At 40.1% G+C, this 18956-nt stretch overlaps 1 protein-coding gene across 1 annotated transcript in view; it reads left to right on the forward strand.

The window, feature by feature from the left end:
• Positions 1-675: 675 nt before the first annotated feature.
• PALLD (palladin, cytoskeletal associated protein) overlaps positions 676-18956 on the forward strand; it is a gene marked incomplete at its 3' end in the record, with an annotated part of 424215 nt that continues 405934 nt past the window's right edge. The window contains exons 1-2 of the mRNA XM_080710225.1: positions 676-777; positions 16322-17309. Coding sequence (XP_080566351.1) covers positions 16399-17309 — 911 coding nt within the window. The 5' untranslated portion in view covers positions 676-777; positions 16322-16398. The remainder of the gene's footprint in view (positions 778-16321; positions 17310-18956) is intronic.

The raw sequence follows: 18956 nt of genomic DNA on the forward strand, positions 1-18956 counted from the left end.
TTGGGAGGCTGAGACAGGAGGATCGCACAGGTTCGAAGCCAGCCTCAGCTACTTAGTGTAACTCCAGGTTACAACTTGTGCAAGATTCAGTCCATGTATATTCATGCCTCGTTCATCCTACTTCAAAATGTCTTTAATACACACCATGGTCATATGACAGTTTTTAATAAATAGCATGAATTAAGAGAGCACTGGTACTATCCACTCAATTTTAACAGGTGTATAAATTTTTATAGTCCTAGATTTACTATTTTTGAGATAATCTATCACATGACTAAAAGTTAAATGCACGGAGCAGAAGATCATAGTAGGAAGTCTTCCTTACGAGGGTCTTTTTTTTTTCTATTTGGAATGACATACTAATAATTGATGAATTATACATTAAAAGGGCAGATGGTGATTTCCAGCTACAAGACTGGAGTCCAGAGGAATGTGTTTAAATACTTACGTCTACTATTCCATAAATATAGTTTCTTCTACTCTAAGTGGTTCTAATTTCTAAGAACCCAGCCTTCAGTCCTGGGGCCACTTCCCAGCCCACTGCTGGAATTCCTCATTGGGGCACCCTGCTGAAACATGAGTTCAGTTACCAAATATAGCCGACGAGAGTAAGAGGACAGATTAGAGTCTGAGGCCACCGTCGTCTCAAAGTGACCACACACCAAGCAGTCGTTCATGGATGGGCAAGGCCAACCTCTGCTCTCCCAGCAAAGAAGAAATGCTCATCTGAAAGCCATCGCCTTTCTGGAGACTTCAAATTGACCAAGCATTGAAAAGGTCTGTGAAGTGTGCCTGATATACTAACTCAAGGGACAAATTTTTAAGGACTTTCCTTCAAAACTAGAACTATAACAGTTTCAGTCTGCATAAAATTATGATACTATTTAGAAGCTGTCTGGTTTTTTTTTACTTGGAGAGGGAAATTAATGCAAATTTTGTAGCCTTTCCAAAAGCAGATAATACCTAAGATCTGCCTGCCGGCTCTGTCTCTTCCCATGCTGTCAGAGAACTTCCTTTTCTATTATGATCTGAAGCATGCTAAACCAAAGCTCTCAACTTCAAGAGGATTAAATGTGTTTATGGAGCCAAATTTGTCAAGATTGTGCATGTGTTATGTTTCACAGAAGGTGAAATGCAGCTATCTAGACCCTCATCCATAGTTAAGCTAAAAAACTGCTGGCTTATAAAGAGACTACAGCATTCTAGGTTGTTAATTTTGCTTTCAAAAGATTTTTTTAAAAATAACTCCCACAAATACAATTAAGTCAGTTGACATAGTAACAGCAGGTATTTAAAGTTATATCCATGCATAAAATTTACATATTTACTTTTTATAAGATGAATCTTACTAAGGGAAACAACAGTGCTATCTGTGGGGTCCAATTAAATCAACAGAATTTTATGTTGCGTTGTTTTAAGCCACACATAAAATTATCTCAAATCCAATGTATGAGGCTTATACAGAATGATTCCAGGCTCATATTACCTTTTAGCATTTGCTAAAAATACAAATTGCCTTCTAGTATAAATGCGATAGCCAAATATAAAGCCTATTTCTTGGTGATATAAAGCTATTAAAAATTCTATTTGGTTACATATATAAGGACATTAGAACCTTCAAAGGACTTGAATACTCACCTCAATTATTTAGATTTTAAAAATCAGACTTTGACAAAGTATTGCCAACAGTAGACAAGGCCTAGAGGAATAAGCTAGCCAATATCTGCTTTGTAAATATGTGATTACACATTCCTAGAGTACAAATTAGTCCTCTCTCCTTCTGGCATCTAGCATGGAAAAGGGTCTATATCCAGGGCACTCTGTGGTGGTTCTCCATTCAGGTTTTTTTTTTGTTTTTTTTTTTTGCTAAAACTGAATACTGAAACTAGCCCCATAGCAAGCTAGACAGTAGAGCTAGGATCTAGATTACACTGGACAATTACAATCACTTAATTTCTTTACCATGTTAAAAAAAGAAAGAAAAAAGACTGTAGAGAGGAGGAAATACTATTCCAGTTTACAAATAAAACTGAAAAGTTATTTAAGAGTTAACAACTGAAAAATGCCAAGCCAACCACAAGAGTCTGCCTTCTTTAATCATGTGTGTGCAGAGACTGTCAAAGAGCATTGTGATTCCTGAGTTCCAGTGAGGAATTCAGACCATCTGGAGTTAATGGCCATGTCCTGGTTAAATTCCAGCAAAGAAGATACACTGAGCAGATCAGCTCTTATGATAATTTATCACTGTTAAATCTTCATATCAGAGAATGTAGAAACAAATTTGGTAAGTAGATCTTGCATTTAAGTTAGAAATAGGTGAGTTAGAAGTGAAGTCTAGATATTTACAATCTATTCAATATGATAGATTATGATAGAGGTGAAATAAAGATACGATAAAGATGACGAGGACTCCAGGAATAACTGAAAATACTTTCTCTGTAAAATATTTTATGTGGCTGTTATGGCATTGAATGAACTATATTACATGATGACCCTGAAATTGATAAAATACCTTGGTTAGAGATGCATTAAAACTACAGAATAAATATGACATGTCTTCTTGTAATGATAATTTACCTATGAATTCAGAAAGAATTCTATGTATTAAGAGACATAATATTTTGGTGCATTTTTTCCATCAAACACAAGATTTTATAAATTTTTCATTATGACTTTTACCTTAAGGGCCCTTTGCAGCAAAGAGCACATTATGAAAAGAAAGGAAGGAAGGAGGAATGAGCAAGCCTTGTGTTTAGTCTAGGTGCTACCTGGGATTACAAAATTTAAAAAATAATAAAGTTGTAAATCTGTTCCAACTTTGGTTTCTATAGTTATATTTTACTAATAATATCTGCAGTATCAAACTTTCGAATCGATAGTTTTCATTCCTATTTTACTAATCATTTCATTAAGAGAAGAAACCAATTAAGCTTCTCAATATCAAATTACTCATAAGATAAACATTTTTTTCAAACATGAAGTAAGCAACAGAACATCCCCCTCAATGTCTCACTCCTCGTCTCCACCCCTGCCTGAGCCCCAGAGCCTAGATAACTAGGGATAGCTGGTTGGCTAGTGTGCTTATGCCATCTTTCTGTATCTATTTCTATCTACCTGTGCATGTTTAGATGTGGACTGAAACGTTACCGTCCTGTCTGGGCTTTCCAAAGTACCTGCCATATATGATATATGATATTAAGCAATCCTCAAACATTTTTCTTTCAAAATTCTAGCAGCTCATCAACATTACTAAAATTATTCCACAAACATATTACAAAATTTATCCTCTTATTTAAAATTCTTAAAGTAATTACCTATAATATTCACAGTAGGACAGAAGGACTTTAGAGTTGAATGCAGGTTTCCATACTGACTCTGCCATTTCCTCATGGTTTATATGTAGGCAACTATTTGAACCTTTCTTTTTCTTTCTTCATTTTTGGTGTTGTAGTTTTGATGAATAGAAATAACAAAATAGAAAAATAATACCTACTCCATCTATTGCTCTGAGTATCAAATCATTCAGAATGTGATAGTGCATAACTCGAAAGCCAGTGTGCCGTACGTGCTCAGGAAGCCTCGGTGTTATTGTTTGCAATTTAATTCACCCGCTGTAAGGCCCTGCGCTTTCTTATACATATGCCTCGTCTTCCCCAAGTTCTTCCAAGTCAAGGAAATTTTTCTCATTTCAACAGGATATGAGGAAAGGTATCCCACCAGTATTTTCTAACAACGTGGGGAATTTTTCCAAGTATCATACATCTCATTTCAGATAATCCATGCTCAAAAGTCAGCAACTTTAAAAGCAAAAGTCATTCATAATTTCTAAGTGTGTCTATCTTGTCCACCATTTATATCTTCATGTATATATATATATATATATATATATATATATATATATCATATATACATGCATACATACATACATGCAACATGCATTTCTAGGTACGTTAAATGTCAGGCATGATAGCACACACCTCTAATCCCAGCATTTGGGAGGCTGAGACAAGAAGATCACCGGTTAGAGATTAGGCTTGGCAACTTAGCAAGACGCTCAATAACTTAATGAGGCCATGTTTCAAAATAAAAAATAAGATAGGGCTGGGGACTTTGGAGGTAGAATGTCTCTGAATCTAAGTTCCAATACCAAAACAAAAAAAAATGAATATATATGTCACATATTCAGGAATTGAAAAATAAATGTTTTCCCAAATACTAGGAGAGTAATGTCAAGATAATTTAGGGTGATAATGTCAAAATATGTGACCTACATACCAAATATAAAATCTTCAGTGAGAGCTAGAGATTTAGCTCACTGGTGAAGCCCTTGCCTAGCATGTGTGGGACCTGAGGCTCAATGCTCAGCACTGTGAAAAAGAAAAAGGAAATCTTCAATAAAAACTCATTTACATGTTCTATATTTGTAGTATAAGTCCTGTAGAATTCAGATGATATCACCTTAAGAGAAACTGTGAAGCATACATTTACAATTAGAAATAATCTACAAATGAAGTGGTATAATGTTCCTTAAGAACACTCTGGCATGGGGCTGTATTTCTATTTTCTTTATTTCTATCTTTTTAATAAACTTCTTTAAATCTTCAAAAAAAATTTTAACCCTGGACTTGCTAGCATCTATGTCAGAGAGAGGAAGACACCAAAGCTTACAGAATTCTCATTGTCTGAAATGTTTGAGTCCATAAGTGTTTCAGACATTAGACATTCATTTCTGTCTTATATACCTTAGATACAAAGACTGAAGAGACTTCGTATTTTTAATATTTTTCCAGGAAAAAGACATTCATGGCGTGACATATTCTACTTGTGACTCCTTGTCAGCACTCAAACACTTTCAGATTTTCCAGCATTTTGGTTTTGGGGTTAGATATATTCAACTTGTAGCAAAATTGCTGGAAAACAGAATAATTGCTTCTCTCATTCTGATTATTTTCATGGAAAACTTTCTTGGGTGGTAATAAGAAAATATAAAAATCAATGTCCTTATAGATCATTTTAGTGCAGTGTCTGACCTATGAGTGTTTTTATTAGTGAAATAAGCATGTAATGTACATTTTATATGCATATAACTCTTCTGTCTTACGTACATACATTAATATACAGCAGCAATTATTTTACTGAGTTCTTACAAGAAAACAGAACCTATGGAATGAATAACTATTAACAAGAGACATAAAATGCAGGGAATACATCCTAATCAGGTTGAAGCAAGATGGCACTAAGGTCATCTAGCAATCATTTTCCCACAGACACACTAACTTGAACAGCTATTCACACACCAAACCACCTTCCCAAGAGCTAAGGAAATCAAGTAAGTCCAGGCCTTAGACTTGAAACTTAGTGGCAGTTCTCCATTGTGAAACCTAGTACTGGGTCAAGTCCCATAACCCCTAAAACCAAGTCAGTACCAGGGGACTGAACCAAGTGGCGGATGGTCACCATCCCTCCTCCAGCTTTGGCAACAAAGTGAGATGTGGGGGCAGGACTCAAAAGGTAGCACAGAGCTTTTATTAGGAGCCCAGTTCCAGAGCTCCCCACAGTGAAACAAAACAGAACATGTTAAATGTGGCCAGATCTCATAGACAGAGCTTCTAGATGGGCACCGAGGCCAGTGCATTGGTGGGAGAGACACAGGTTATGTCCACGGTCAGTTTAGCCTTTGAGGCACACCTACCTGTCTCCAGTCTGCGTAGGCCCCTGCAGCTGTGAGAATGAGGTGCAAAGCAGCTTATCGACAGCCTTGATGGCCAAAAATCCATCTCCTCACCAACCCCCCTGCCTTAGGAAACAATAGCTCTCACCAGGCCATGCTCAGAAACAGGGCTTTAGAACTGCATCAGCACTGGGCAGAAATCACAGGCCACTGAGGTGTGGACACGGTGCTTTGAGACTCCAGTCCAACCCAGCTTAGCATCAGCATAGGTGACCAAGGCACAGCCTTCAGCCATACCGCCCCAACTTTGGGGAGTCTAGCATGCTGCAAGACCTCATTTGCTGGCAGTAGGACAGGTTAGCAAACACAAGACTTTGTCCTGGAACTGAGTACTAGGCAGGTGAAACATGGGAAATTCTTAACATTCCTCATCCCCATGCAATAGGCAACCCATAGCGGTGTGGGATTTGAGCCCACCCCTTGTCCTGCTGGTCCTGGCCGGCTGCGGGTTCAGGATATGATGTAGTTTGGTGGCATTGGTGGCCACAGGTGTGACATAGAAGCCTGGGGCTGGTTCATACCTGGTGACTCTGGTCAAAGTTGTACAGATTCTGCAGTGCCTGACCAGAGCCCAGCAGCTAAATGAGGCATTAGGCCCACCCTGACCCCAAGGACAGGCTTGTGGGGAAACCGACCTTTCTAGTTATTCCCATCTCTTTCTGGACCAACAATGGATTTACACCCAGCCTAGGATCAGATTGCTGTCTAGTACTGAAGCACACCAACCGAATAAAGTAAAATGAAGAAACAGTATGAGAACTTTCAGACTGCATCAAATGGCAAATTTACAGGTGATTGGGGTTCAAGAAGGACTTGAGAGTACCAGAGGGGTGGAAAGATAATTCAAAGAAATAATAGAAAACTTCCAGAACATAGAGAAGGATGCAGACACCCAGGGAGCAGAAGGCCAAAGGTCACCAGTCAAATTAGCTCAGTCAGGTCGACCCCAAGGCATCTTACAACGAAGCTTTCAAGATGCAAAATATAAAGAAGATTGTCAGGACTGCAAGAGAAGAGAAAGAATACATAGGGGTGTCCCAATTTGCCTGACAGCAGACTTCTTGGCAGAAGCCTTACAGGTCAGAAATGAATGGTGTCATATTTTTACAGTCCTACAGAAAACAAAAACTTTCAACCAACAATATCACATCCAGCAAAGTTAGGAAGATTTTATAAACTGAAAGAAAAAATATTAATGTGTAAGAGGAGAACATAAGGCATAAAACTCACTAGTAAGAGAAATTATACAAACAAGCCAGACATGGTAGTGCATGCCTGTATTCTCAATACTTGGGAGGCTGAGACAGGGGGCTCAAAGGTTTGAGGCCAGCCTCAACAATTTAGTGTGATCCTTAGCAACCGTTCCAAAATAAAATAAAAAATAAAAAGAAGGGGGCCAGCTCAGAGGTAGGATTCCCCTGGATTCAATTTCCTAGTACTGCCCCCCAAAAAGAGTAATTATACAATTATGCAAACAAATTCAGTATATTCTACTATTCTAAGTGTAGGATGGATTATATAATAGGCCACAAATAAATCTCAACAAAGTTTTAAAACCCGTGGTAAAAAGCAAAGGAACACTTCGAAGCAAGCAGTGCCCACATTGAAAAAGTAGAAAGAGCTCAAATAAACAACCTATTACTGCGGCTCAAGGAACTAGAAGAACAAGAATACACCAAACCCAAGGTCAGTAGGAAGAAAGAAATAGTGAAGATCAGAACAGAAATAAGCAAAAGGAGCAAAGCTATTGATGAGGGAATCCTAGGAAGTGTGGAAAAGAAATACAATCTACAGGTTTTGAAGGGTGAACTGGAATTGGAGGGAAAAAACGCAGAATAAGAAGAAAAGAGCATTTGAAGTAAAAGCAACAGTGTGAACATATAAGAGAACCTGACACGGCCCCTCATCAAGGGCAGAGCGTGGCGTGCGTTGAGTCTGGAGTGCTTGCGTCAGGGCAGCTTGCCCACAGGTATTTTTAACCTGGGCATCATGCTTTGGAACCTCTCTTAATGGCCAGCGGGTACCACGGGCGGGAGAAAATAGAGAGTACCGTGAGTAAATGTGTAGATGCAATCTCCCTACCATCTGTGATCCCTTCACTGCAATTTGTTTAAACTATTTTAATAGTCATTAAAATCATCTTTCTTCTTGCGGTTGTTTTTTATTTTTTTAACTCATCCCTCCTGTTGACCCATCAAGTCACTGAAGGAGAGAAAGTGTACCTGTCCTCCTTGAAGCTCCTCTTGCCCACACAAACAGTTGTTCGGCTGATTGCCTGCTCAGCTTGCCATCCTGGGAAGGGATGAGGAAGACGGGATCGTGACTTTGAAATGCGCAGGCCAAGGAGGAGCCATTTCTCTGATGCCAAAGAACCAAGTCCAAAGATACTAGAGAATGGCTGTGGTTTAAGAGGATTCGAGAGGGCATGGCGGTTCAATGAAACGATCGATGGTGAGCGTGAAGAACAGAAAAGATGATTAAAAAAAAGAAAGAAAGAGGAATATCCAGTCGATTCAAATTCTCTGAGAGAAAAAGGTAAGAAGACAAGGACAGGATAGATCTAAAGGTAGGGAAGATTCCTTGTGTTTCAAATTTCAAAGTCTTCCAATGCTACTTAGTAAAGTAGAAACACTTGAATGTGTTTTGGCGTTGCCCTCCCATCCTCATCACTCACTAAGAGCAGCAGCATACGTGGGTCTCTTTAGTCGGCTTTATTTTCTGCATCTGTCATACCAGCGTTTAATTACAAAAAGCCCTGTTTGACAGAAAACATGAACTCTCAGGGAGGTAATGGAGATGTTTGTAGCTGTATGTCATTCCCTTTGACTATGACCTTTTTCATTTCGGGGTGTTGACTGACACAGAAATCTCTAGAGCATAATTCTCCAGTGAACGTGGCCACCTGGAAAGCTCCCCGGTCCATCCATGTCGAATGGGCATTTTTCCTCAACCACATGCGTGTTAGAGCAGCGGTAACCGCATCACAAATTAAATCTGAACCAGATATGCCATAAAGCTATTATTTTCTTTTTCACTGTGCAAGCAGTTTTTAAGCTACACCTAATCCTGACAACTGGATCCTGTCAGAAGGCGCCTCTTTAAAACCAAAATATAAGGTAATAAGGAGGTGAGATAATTTGCCTCCAGCAAACACTCCCTGTTTAAAGAACAAGAATTGAACTTTTTGTTGTTGTTGTCTGCTTCATCGTTCCAAGTTTGCCCTCAGCTTCCTCATAGGATGTTTTTGTGACACTTTAAAATTGATCAGATCAGGTTCCCTTTGTACTCAGATGTGATTGACGGGTTGAATTCTGCTTTCAGATCCTCGGTTTCATTAGTCTGATATATTGCTCAGGACTCTTGGCAGTGAAAAATAATAATATCATCGTGGTGATGTGCAGGGTTAAGATCATGAGCTCTGGAATCACTGCCTGGGCTTGCGTCTTGGATCTCTGACTTAGATGGTCTGCCTCATTTGCCTTCTTTCTGTATCGGGGACTATTGTGAGGATTTTAAACGAAATAATCTATATAAGGTTTCCTGGTCAATACCTACCTCCTGGTAATCTGCTCACAGTTATCCTTTACCGTTACCAACATCTTCATCACCTTTGTTTATATATATATATATATTATGAGTTCACTAGGTAGTTAAGGTTCTATACCAGGGATTGGAAAACATTTTTCTGTAAAAATCCTGATAAATATCTTAGGCTTTGTGGACCATATAGTCTCTGTTACAGTAACTCAACTCTGATGTGGTTCCACAAAAATAATCACCCGATCATAGTCTACCTGCAGTCAGAAGGGTAAATCTGTGTGTGTGTGTGTGTGTGTGTGTGTGTGTGTGTGTGTGTGTAGCTGGGATAGAACTCAAGGGCTTTCTACCTCTGGACTATCCTCCTAGACCTATTTTATATTTTATTTTGAAACAGGTTCTCACTAAGTTCTGAGAGCTGCACCAAGTAGCTGAGGCTGGCTTCGAATCTGTGCGATCCTCCTGTCTCAAACCCCCGAGCGCTGGGATTACAAACATGCACCACCACGCCTGGCTTTAAGGGTAAATCTTAAAGGTTCCCACCAAAACGAAAATGTAACTATCCAGAGTAATGGATATGTTAATTAGTATAATATTGGTGATAATTTTATAGCGCATATGCTTATTATACTTATTGTACACCTGAAGTAGAGACTATTTAACTGTCAAATATGCCTTAGTAAAAAAAATTAAAGTCTTATAAAGAAATAAATAATGTTTTTAAATGGGAAGTCAGAAGTCAGAAAATTTTAACTCTAAAATATTCAGTTCAGACCTTTGTGTGTGTGTGTGTGTGTGTGTGCATACATGTGTGTAAGAAGGGAGAGAGAGAGAGAGAGAGAGAGAGAGAGAGAGAGAGAGAGAGAGAGAGAGAGAGAGAGAGAGAGAGAGAGAGAGAGAGAGAGAGAGAGAGAGAGACTGGATTAATTTATTTATTTTTAAACAGGTTCTCTCCAGGTTGTGGAGGACCTATCTCTGGCTTGGCTGTAAACCTGAGATCCTCCTGTCTCAGCCTCCCACATACTGAGATTTCAAGCATGGGTCTCCATGCCCAGCAACCTCTTGCTATCCTCAGCACATACTTTTAGGTTTCTTACTTGGTTTTTCTTACCAGACCTTTCTTTCATTTCCAATGGCTCTTTAGTCTCTTAATATCTCCGTGTTCAAACTCCTACCAAGAATCCCAATCCCCACATTTCAGAGTCCTTCTCACTTCTTACCAGTATTCTCAGGAACCTTTCCCACTTCCTTCCATCTTACCTGCATGTCAAACCTGGGTCATCTGTTTCACACCTTCACCTGCACGGCTGAGTGCTGGCGAGAACTACACAATCACATATATTAATCACATCATCAGTCTATCCCTATCAACTAAACCCTTGCATCTGCTCATAAATCCTTCTCAGGAAACTTTCTTCCTTTCCCTACAATGAGTATTTCAAATTATCCCCTGTTCTCATAAATTTCCAAATGCACAGAAGTCTCAAGACAGGAGTTCTCAGCCGAGCGTGGTGATGTACACTTTTAATCCCGATGCACACTTGTACTTGGGAGGCTGTGATGGGAGGATTGCAGGTTTGCAGCCAGCCTCAACAACTTAGGGACGCCCTCTGCGACTTAATGAGACCCTGTTTCAGAATAAAAAAATAAAATAGAAATGGAGTATCGCTCAGAGTTAGAACACCCCTGGGTTCAATCTCCTGTAATAAACACACACACACACACACACACACACACACACACACACAGTTCTCTTTTTTTTCAAATATAAATTTATGCAAGCTGGGCATAGTGTCACCCAGTACTTGAGAGGCTGAGACAGGAGGATAAAAGGTTTGAGGCCAGCACAAGGTAATTTAGTGAGACCCTATCTCAAAATAAAAAATAAAAAGGTCTGAGGGTATAGCTTAAAGGTAGAACACCCCTGTGTTCCTAAGCACCACAAATTTTATATATGTGTACCATAAGATGTATGGATTATAAATTTTATATAACTATAAATATCTCCAAATATTATATTATTATACTCTCTCTCTCTCTCTCTCTCTCTCACACACACACACACACACACACACACACACACACACATACACACACACACTCTTTACTTTTTTTACCTGAAGGTAAACACCCCATTTGTGTTATAAGACCTCATTCTATCTACATCCTTGGAGAGCTGGACTGCAAGTCAAGTCATTGCGTCATTCCCACTTTTTTTTACTTGTTTTTTCAGTTTCTTCTTCTCTACTGACTAACTCCCTTAGCACTGAAACGTGTTCCTGTGCCCTATCCTGAAATACAAGAAAAAAGCCTCACTCAACTCCACCTACCCCTTCTACTGCTACCCTTTCTCTTGTACAAGTCTCAAATGTTTGTCCGTTTTACAATCGCTACTTCCTTCTCTTTCCTAGCAATCTGGCTTAAATCCCTGACGCAGGAATTCTCCAAAACTGCTGCTGCCAATGGTATGAAATGTTTCCGGTTGCTAAAGGAAAAAACACACTCCCTCCTTCATGAGACATTCTCTCTGGCAATTTCCAGGACACCCCACTCTCCCTCCCGGTTTCCCTCCACAGCTCTGGAGAGTTCTTTACTCCCTCTCCTTCCTGGATAGCTTTTCCATGCCTGCAGTTGAGGGCGCCACCCTCAGGCCAGTAACTCCCAGTCCAGCTCTGCTCTCTCTTCTCCTGGGCTCTGGACCAGCATTTCAAATCACCTTCTGGGTAGCAACACCAAAGATCCCTCAAATGCAAAAGCTTCAAATCAAAGTGAAGCTTACTTTCTTCTTAAAAACCTGTTTCTCCACTCTTGGCCTGGACGGTAATGGCATCACTCATCTTGTTCAGTAAGAAGCCTGTAATCCTGCCTCTGCGTCATCTCTGCGCTCAATCAATCACCAACGAGGATTCTTTCAGCCTCATTTCTCCCATAAAACTTTGCCTGATTCTAACCCTGATGTCCCTTCTAGGCTCTCTCACAGCACTTTGGTTTTCTCTCATCATCCCCCTTGACACACTAAATTATATGTATTTATTACTTAATTGACTTTTTCAATGTTTTATCCCTTTCCCAAGCATGCTGCTGGGTATGGAGTAGACACTCCATAAATGGATTTTGAATGAGTAATTCTTTTGTGTGTCGTGCATCTGTCTCTGTTTTTGTTTTGATTTTGTTACTTAAAGAATCAAAGATTCCATTTCGATAATCTACTTGTATTTTCAGCTTAGCCTACTTTGGGTGTGAGAGACATAAAATGTTACCCCATCTCTTTCATCACGAATCTCAATATGAAAACTTGAATTTCTCTCAAGGCAAAAAAAAATTAATAAAATAAAATAAAAACAATGTCTTTTCATCCAAAGAAAAATATATTTTGCAAAAAATGAAAATATAATCTGTTTTAGCTGGACTTGGTGAGACACACCTGTCACACTAGTACTTGGGAGGCTGAGACAATACGGTTTATCATACATTTGAGTCCAGCCTCAGCAACTTAGTGCATCCCTCTGCAACTTACTGAGACCCTGTTTCAAAATAAAAATAAATAAAATAGGCTAGAGTGTAGCTCGAATTCAATCCCCAAATTCAATCCCGGGCTGTTTTTCCATCAGTATCTAACCATACATTCAGCACAAAACTCCCTCCCTATTTTCCCACTTCTTTTTTCTGGGTTCATGTTGGCTCATATCCCTTCTTCTCACACATAGTAGTTGATTCTGATCCTGACCCTAATTTGTCCTAGTGTCATTGACCATGCTTGCTGACTGAGCTTAGAAGCTGTGCTGAATCAACCTAATTTCTCATAAAAAAAACTATAAATGACTTTGAAATAAAATAATACTGGATGCCCTTTCAGTGAAATTCTAGATGGGCTCTGACTGCACTTCCAGGGTGATCTGATTTTATGGGCGTCTGTGCCTTTCATCGTCATTATCCAGGTGATGTGGCAAATCTGTGAGTTGTAGAAATCTTATAGCAATACTAAATTACACATGTTCCTTATAATATTTTGGACCTAGGCTATCCCCCTAGACCTCACAAAGAGTAGACAGCTATGTTAGAAGCAGGGCTTGATTGCTAAGGAGGGGTCCCTGGAGGGGACTCCTTAGGGATTATATATGGTCCCTTCTACCCCTGCTTGATTGCTCGCTCTCTCTCTCTCTCTCTCTCTCTCTCTCTCTCTCTCTCTCTCTCTCCCTCTCTCTCCCTCTCTCCCTCTCTCTCACTTCCAGCCTTCATGATGTGAAAGCAGATCCCTGTTCCCTCCCTCTCTCTGCCTTCCTCCAACATGCCTTGAGCTCCACAGTTGTAAGCTGGCCTAACATGGTCTGAACACCTGAAATTTCCAGAACTGTGAGCAGATACATTTTTATTCCTCTAAGTTGTGTGTGGTCAGAATTTGGGGGGCATAGCAGTGATAATGTTGACTGAAATATTGATATATATATATAACAATGATTTTTCTAGTATAAATAATTCCTAACATTACATTTCATTGTTCTATAGATACTAACTAGTTATAAATCTACTAGCAAATTCATTTTAGCATTCCTGATTGCCTACATATGTGTCTGGTTTTCAGAGCCCTCTTTGAAATGGTTATAACATCATACAGGTTTCATCATTAATTAGTTAAATTCTTAAATGTATATTCATGTATACTTTTTATATTTTCCATTTTTTATTTTCAAAATATGTTTTAACTGCCTGTTTCTCGAGAACAAAACATATTCAAAATGTACTCAGCACAACTTTTCTCCATAAATATGTTGTATTTGAATAATCAGAGAGCAATTAGGTTGAGTCCATTCCACAAAGGAATTAGAGTAACATTTGAGATGATAAAAGGGGGTGACAGTGAAAAGACCATTTCTACTGATTTATAGAATTTGCTTGAAGAATTGTGGGAACTATGGTTTAGTAGACAGAGCAGGATGAGCATGTGGAGAATTTGAACTCAGGCACAAGAAAGTGAGTAATCTTTCTAAACAGACATCTATGATAACAGTACTACCCTCAACTAAGGAAGATATGGTAGGTAAGGTTAATATTGAGCTTTGGAATTTCTTATTAAATGTTTACTGCTGAATTATTAATTTTATGAGACTTTTAAACATATGTGGTAGTAGATTCTTTTATTTACTTATTTGGGGGGGTGGTGAAATTGGGGATTGAACCCAGGGGCATTTTACCTCTGAGCTGAACCCTCACCCTAATTTAATTTTTTTATTTTGAAACAGGGTCTCACTATGTTGCTGAGGGCCTCCCTATGGTGCTGAGGCTGGCCTTGAACCTGCAGTCCTCCTGTGTTGGCCTTCCATTTTTGCAAAATGTTCTGTGAGATCTTCCCTACATGAGAAGCTGCTTCTGAATAAGCTGATTAAGTCAGCTTGGCACAATTTGAGGGGAATCTCCCACCGAGTTCACTTCTAGCACCTGACACACCTGAGAAAGTTGAGTTCACCATGTCCCCAAGGTCTCCTTTAGTGACCTCTAGACTCACTCTTGAGAAAAAGGTCACTTGAAGTTTCCTAGGCCTTACTTCCTATTAGTCTACGAAACATATATAGAAAAGCCAGCACAATCAGGGTAACAGGAGAGTCATGACCTTATACTATTTAAGTCAAAGTAACAGCAAAATTTAGGTTGATGCCCCATTTTTTACAGATGGTAAACACCTTTTACTTAGCTCTGATGATACTCCCATGTAAACGTCCTTTGCAAAGCACACAGCTCTCTCACACGTCCTTCAGGATTGGGTTCTCACAGCTCCTAGGGTCTTTTCTCTTTCCCCTGGAGCCCTATCAAAGCTTTATTTTATTTCTTTATCATTTGTTTATTGTCATCTCTTTTCTCCTTACATTACCACCCCCATTTGACTTTTAACTCCTTCAATGTAAGGACTATGTTGTTATTTTGGGACAAGGGTCAGCAAACTTCAGCCCCTGGGCCCAAACCATTCTGAAAACCAAGAATGTCCTCTGCATTTTAAACTATATTAAAATAAATAAATAACAATGTTACTTTTGACTTGTAAAAATTATATAAAATTCAAATCTCGAGCTAGACGTGGTGGTGTCCACTTATAATCCCAGTGCTTGGGAGGCTGAGATAGGAGGATCGCACAGGTCAAAGCCAGCCTCGGCTACTTAGTGAGGCTCTCAGCAAATTAGTGAGACCCTGTTTCCAAATAAAATATAAAATAGGTCTGGCGATGTATCCCGGAGGTAGAAAGCCCCTGGGTTCCATCCCCAGCACTACACACACATACACACAAAAGAAATTCAGATCTCAGTATCCACAGATAAGAATTTTGAATCCCTGCTCTGAAACAGAGCTGTCCCAATCCCAGATGATTATCACAATCTGTTGAAGTTATGTTGAAGGAATGAATCTGAACAAACATGACTGGACACAACAAAAGGATGAGACAATAAACTTTCAAATAATTTGGCCAGGTGCAGTGGCGAATGCCTCTCATCACAGTACTTAGGAAGTTGAAAACCTTATTTCAAAACCAAAAATAAAGAGAGCTGGAGATGTATCTTGGAGGTAGAGTGTGGCTGGACTTAATCCCCAAGACCAGCTCCCCCCTCAAAAAATCAAATAATTCATTGCAATCTAAAAGCAAATTAAGATTGAAATCATTAATATGCATTTTTGTGGCTCAGGTCCAGATGGCAGTCTTATTTGCTAAAAATATCAACGTGCTACTAATCTCATAGTAAAACGAGAGCTTAAATGAAATCTGTGGGAAGGGTGTTGTGAGGAGAGGGTTGTATGAAGGGTCCTTACTGCAGAATTCACCCTCTGGAATCATTTAGTACTGGTTAGTGAGGTACTTGATATTCACTTAGAGGGCATGTTTTCAAATCACAAGTGATAAACACGAGAATAACTGGTCTCTCTTCCAATTCATAGAAGAGAGAAAACTGATATATTCACTCACCTGATTGGTTCTCCCAATGTGTAGATGAGTGGCATTATGAAAAAAAAGAGAAAAAACAATGATTTGTATCATTGATGCAATGATAACTCTGTGATATCTTTCAGAACCCAAGACAAAAGCAGGCTCCCAGTGCCTCTGGCCCTCTCCTTGAAAGCAAAGCGTGCACGCAAACTGCTCCACTATGTCAGAGACTTCCTCTCACGACTCCTTCTATGATTCCTTATCGGATGTGCAGGAAGACAGCCGGAATGCTGACTTCTTCCCCGAGCTCTCTGCTTTTCTCAGCCAGGAAGAGATAAACAAGAGCCTTGACTTGGCCCGGAGAGCTATATCCAACTCAGAAACAGAAGATCTTGACTCAGAAAAGGAGATCTCACAGATTTTCAACACCTCCACCGTAAGCCTCTGTGAAAATCCTTCCCACAAGGACACCGAATCAGGTGAGCAGAACTCCTCAGGTCAATCACAGAACAGACCCACACCTGTCCAGTCTCCGGCAGAAGGAGAAGGCGTGAGGACCGCTTCCCCGGCTTCAAGGAGGAAACCTGCCATCTCGCCCCTGCTCGCCAGCCCCAGCTACATCCGGAGCCTCCGAAAGGCTGAGAAGCGTGGAACCAAGACCCCCAGTGCACATGCAAAGCCCAAACCAGCGCATCAAAGCAAGGCCGGCCCCCAGAGCCAGCTGTGTGATAAGGCAGCTAGCTTCATCGAAGAGCTGACATCCATATTTAGAGAAGCGGCAAAGCCAAGAAACAGAAGCCCGAATGGGGAGTCCTCCTCACCAGACAGTGGGTACCTCTCCCCTAAAAGTCAGCCATCAGCTCTGACAAGTGCCTCCGCCAGCCAGAGCCCCACTGGAGACCAGCGGGAAATGGAGGCAGACATCAAGTCACCGGAGGCCGGGCCTGGCTACCAGGCAGAAACAGCTGTGGCCGGGCCACGCAACAGCATCCCTCATCCGCTGCCCCAGAAGGCCTCTCACTTCCCGTCTGCACCCCGGTTCACCCAAAAGCTGAGGAGCCAAGAAGTGGCCGAAGGAAGCAGAGTTCATCTGGAATGCAGAGTCGCTGGAAACCCAACTCCCCGAGTCAGGTAAGAACGTTTTGTTATGAATATCAAATGACTTTCTTGACTTTGGGGTTACGTTAATGTGGGAGGAGGCAAGGTTTTCCATGTGTCAAAAGCATCTCAGATTGCAACTGCTAGTTGTACTAGGGGGCCCTGGCAGAGTATTTTTGTTGTCATGGATCACCTTGGCTGCTGACTCAGCAAAAGCCAAAGGAATTTAGCAGGCAAAGAGGAACACAAGAAGATTGCTGTAGAAGGTTCTAGAATTTTGTTTTGTTTTGTTTTGTTGGTGGTACTGGGGTTCCTGGAAGCCCTTCTACCTTCGGGCTACACTCCCAGACCTTTTTTTTAATATACTTTTTTATTAGGAAACGGTCTCTTAAGCCAGCGCGGCTGACTTCAAACCTGCGCGATCCTCCTGTCTCCACCTCCCAAGCGTGGGGATTACAAGCTTGCGCCACCACGCCCGGCAAGTTCTAGAATTTATAACAGCCAAGGAAACAAAAAGTGTGACACTGATTTATCCAGTGTTGTGGAAAGTGTGTGGCTATTTGAATATGTCGCTGAAGATGGTCAAAAGGTGTGGCTAAAACTAGCAGTTGTCTAAGCAAAGGTAGGCAGTCCAAAGGATGGGCTAAGGCAGCATATCTCTGGAAAAGAGAAATGTTTTTCAATTTAGAGCAAATTTAAAATAAAAAATATATATAACAAGGTAACTATATTTCCTGTAATGGAGTAGACCATTCTAACAACTCTACCACTTAAAGAAAAGCATACGTGCCACACATGCATTTTTGCAAACTCTTCATAAATGTCATTGATGGGTAGGCAAGTAAAGAAGGAATATTCAGAGGCAGAAGTCTAAGTAAATACGTGCCCCCAAAGTCCAAAAAGAGATAGTAGCCTAGTTTGTGTTACAGCCAGGGAAGACAGAACTCCAACACAGAAAGATAAATCAAGTTGGGAGTATCACAGGTCAGTTACTCATGCACCTGTCCTGGCCACCAAAGCAAAAGACAGCAAAAAGTAGCATTAGAATGCACAGTTAGAGTCAATAAAATCTCACACCACCACATCTACTACAGTGTCTATAAATTCTGCCTCTTTAATTGCAGAGTTTATACCTTCACCTATGCAAAAGATTAAGGAAAGGGACCCTAGAGTCATACAGCAGGGCTTCCAAACATGACTCTACCTCTACCAATGATGTCACCTTAGTCTAGTTAATTTACCCCTCTACGATTCTGTTTCTTCACACGTGATGTGGCAATTATAATAATGCAGGACCTCATTCTATTTTATGATGGCTGGATCAAATAATATGTGAAAAAGTAATGAAATAGTACCAGTACCTAGCAACTGCATTCGTGTTACTGGTTGTCTTTAGTATTTTCCATTTCTTGATTTCATATGCCAAAATAATACAAATAACATTTACAACCATGATTGTGCCCAAGATGCACCCTTCTTAACAATTATAACAAAAAGGTATTTACAAGTTGGCTAATTCACTAGCTCTACTTATCACCATACACTGTCACTTTAGGACATCTATGAAGTTACAGTGTGAGGGCATAAATATGAACCTTGCACACAATGAACATAAGTACTTACAAAAATGCACATAGAGACCTATGGTAAGAATCTAAAACTGTCTTCCAGGTGCAGAGA

Source organism: Muscardinus avellanarius, assembly GCF_963383645.1.
Source record: "Muscardinus avellanarius genome assembly, chromosome: 14".
Lineage (NCBI taxonomy): Eukaryota > Metazoa > Chordata > Mammalia > Rodentia > Gliridae > Muscardinus > Muscardinus avellanarius.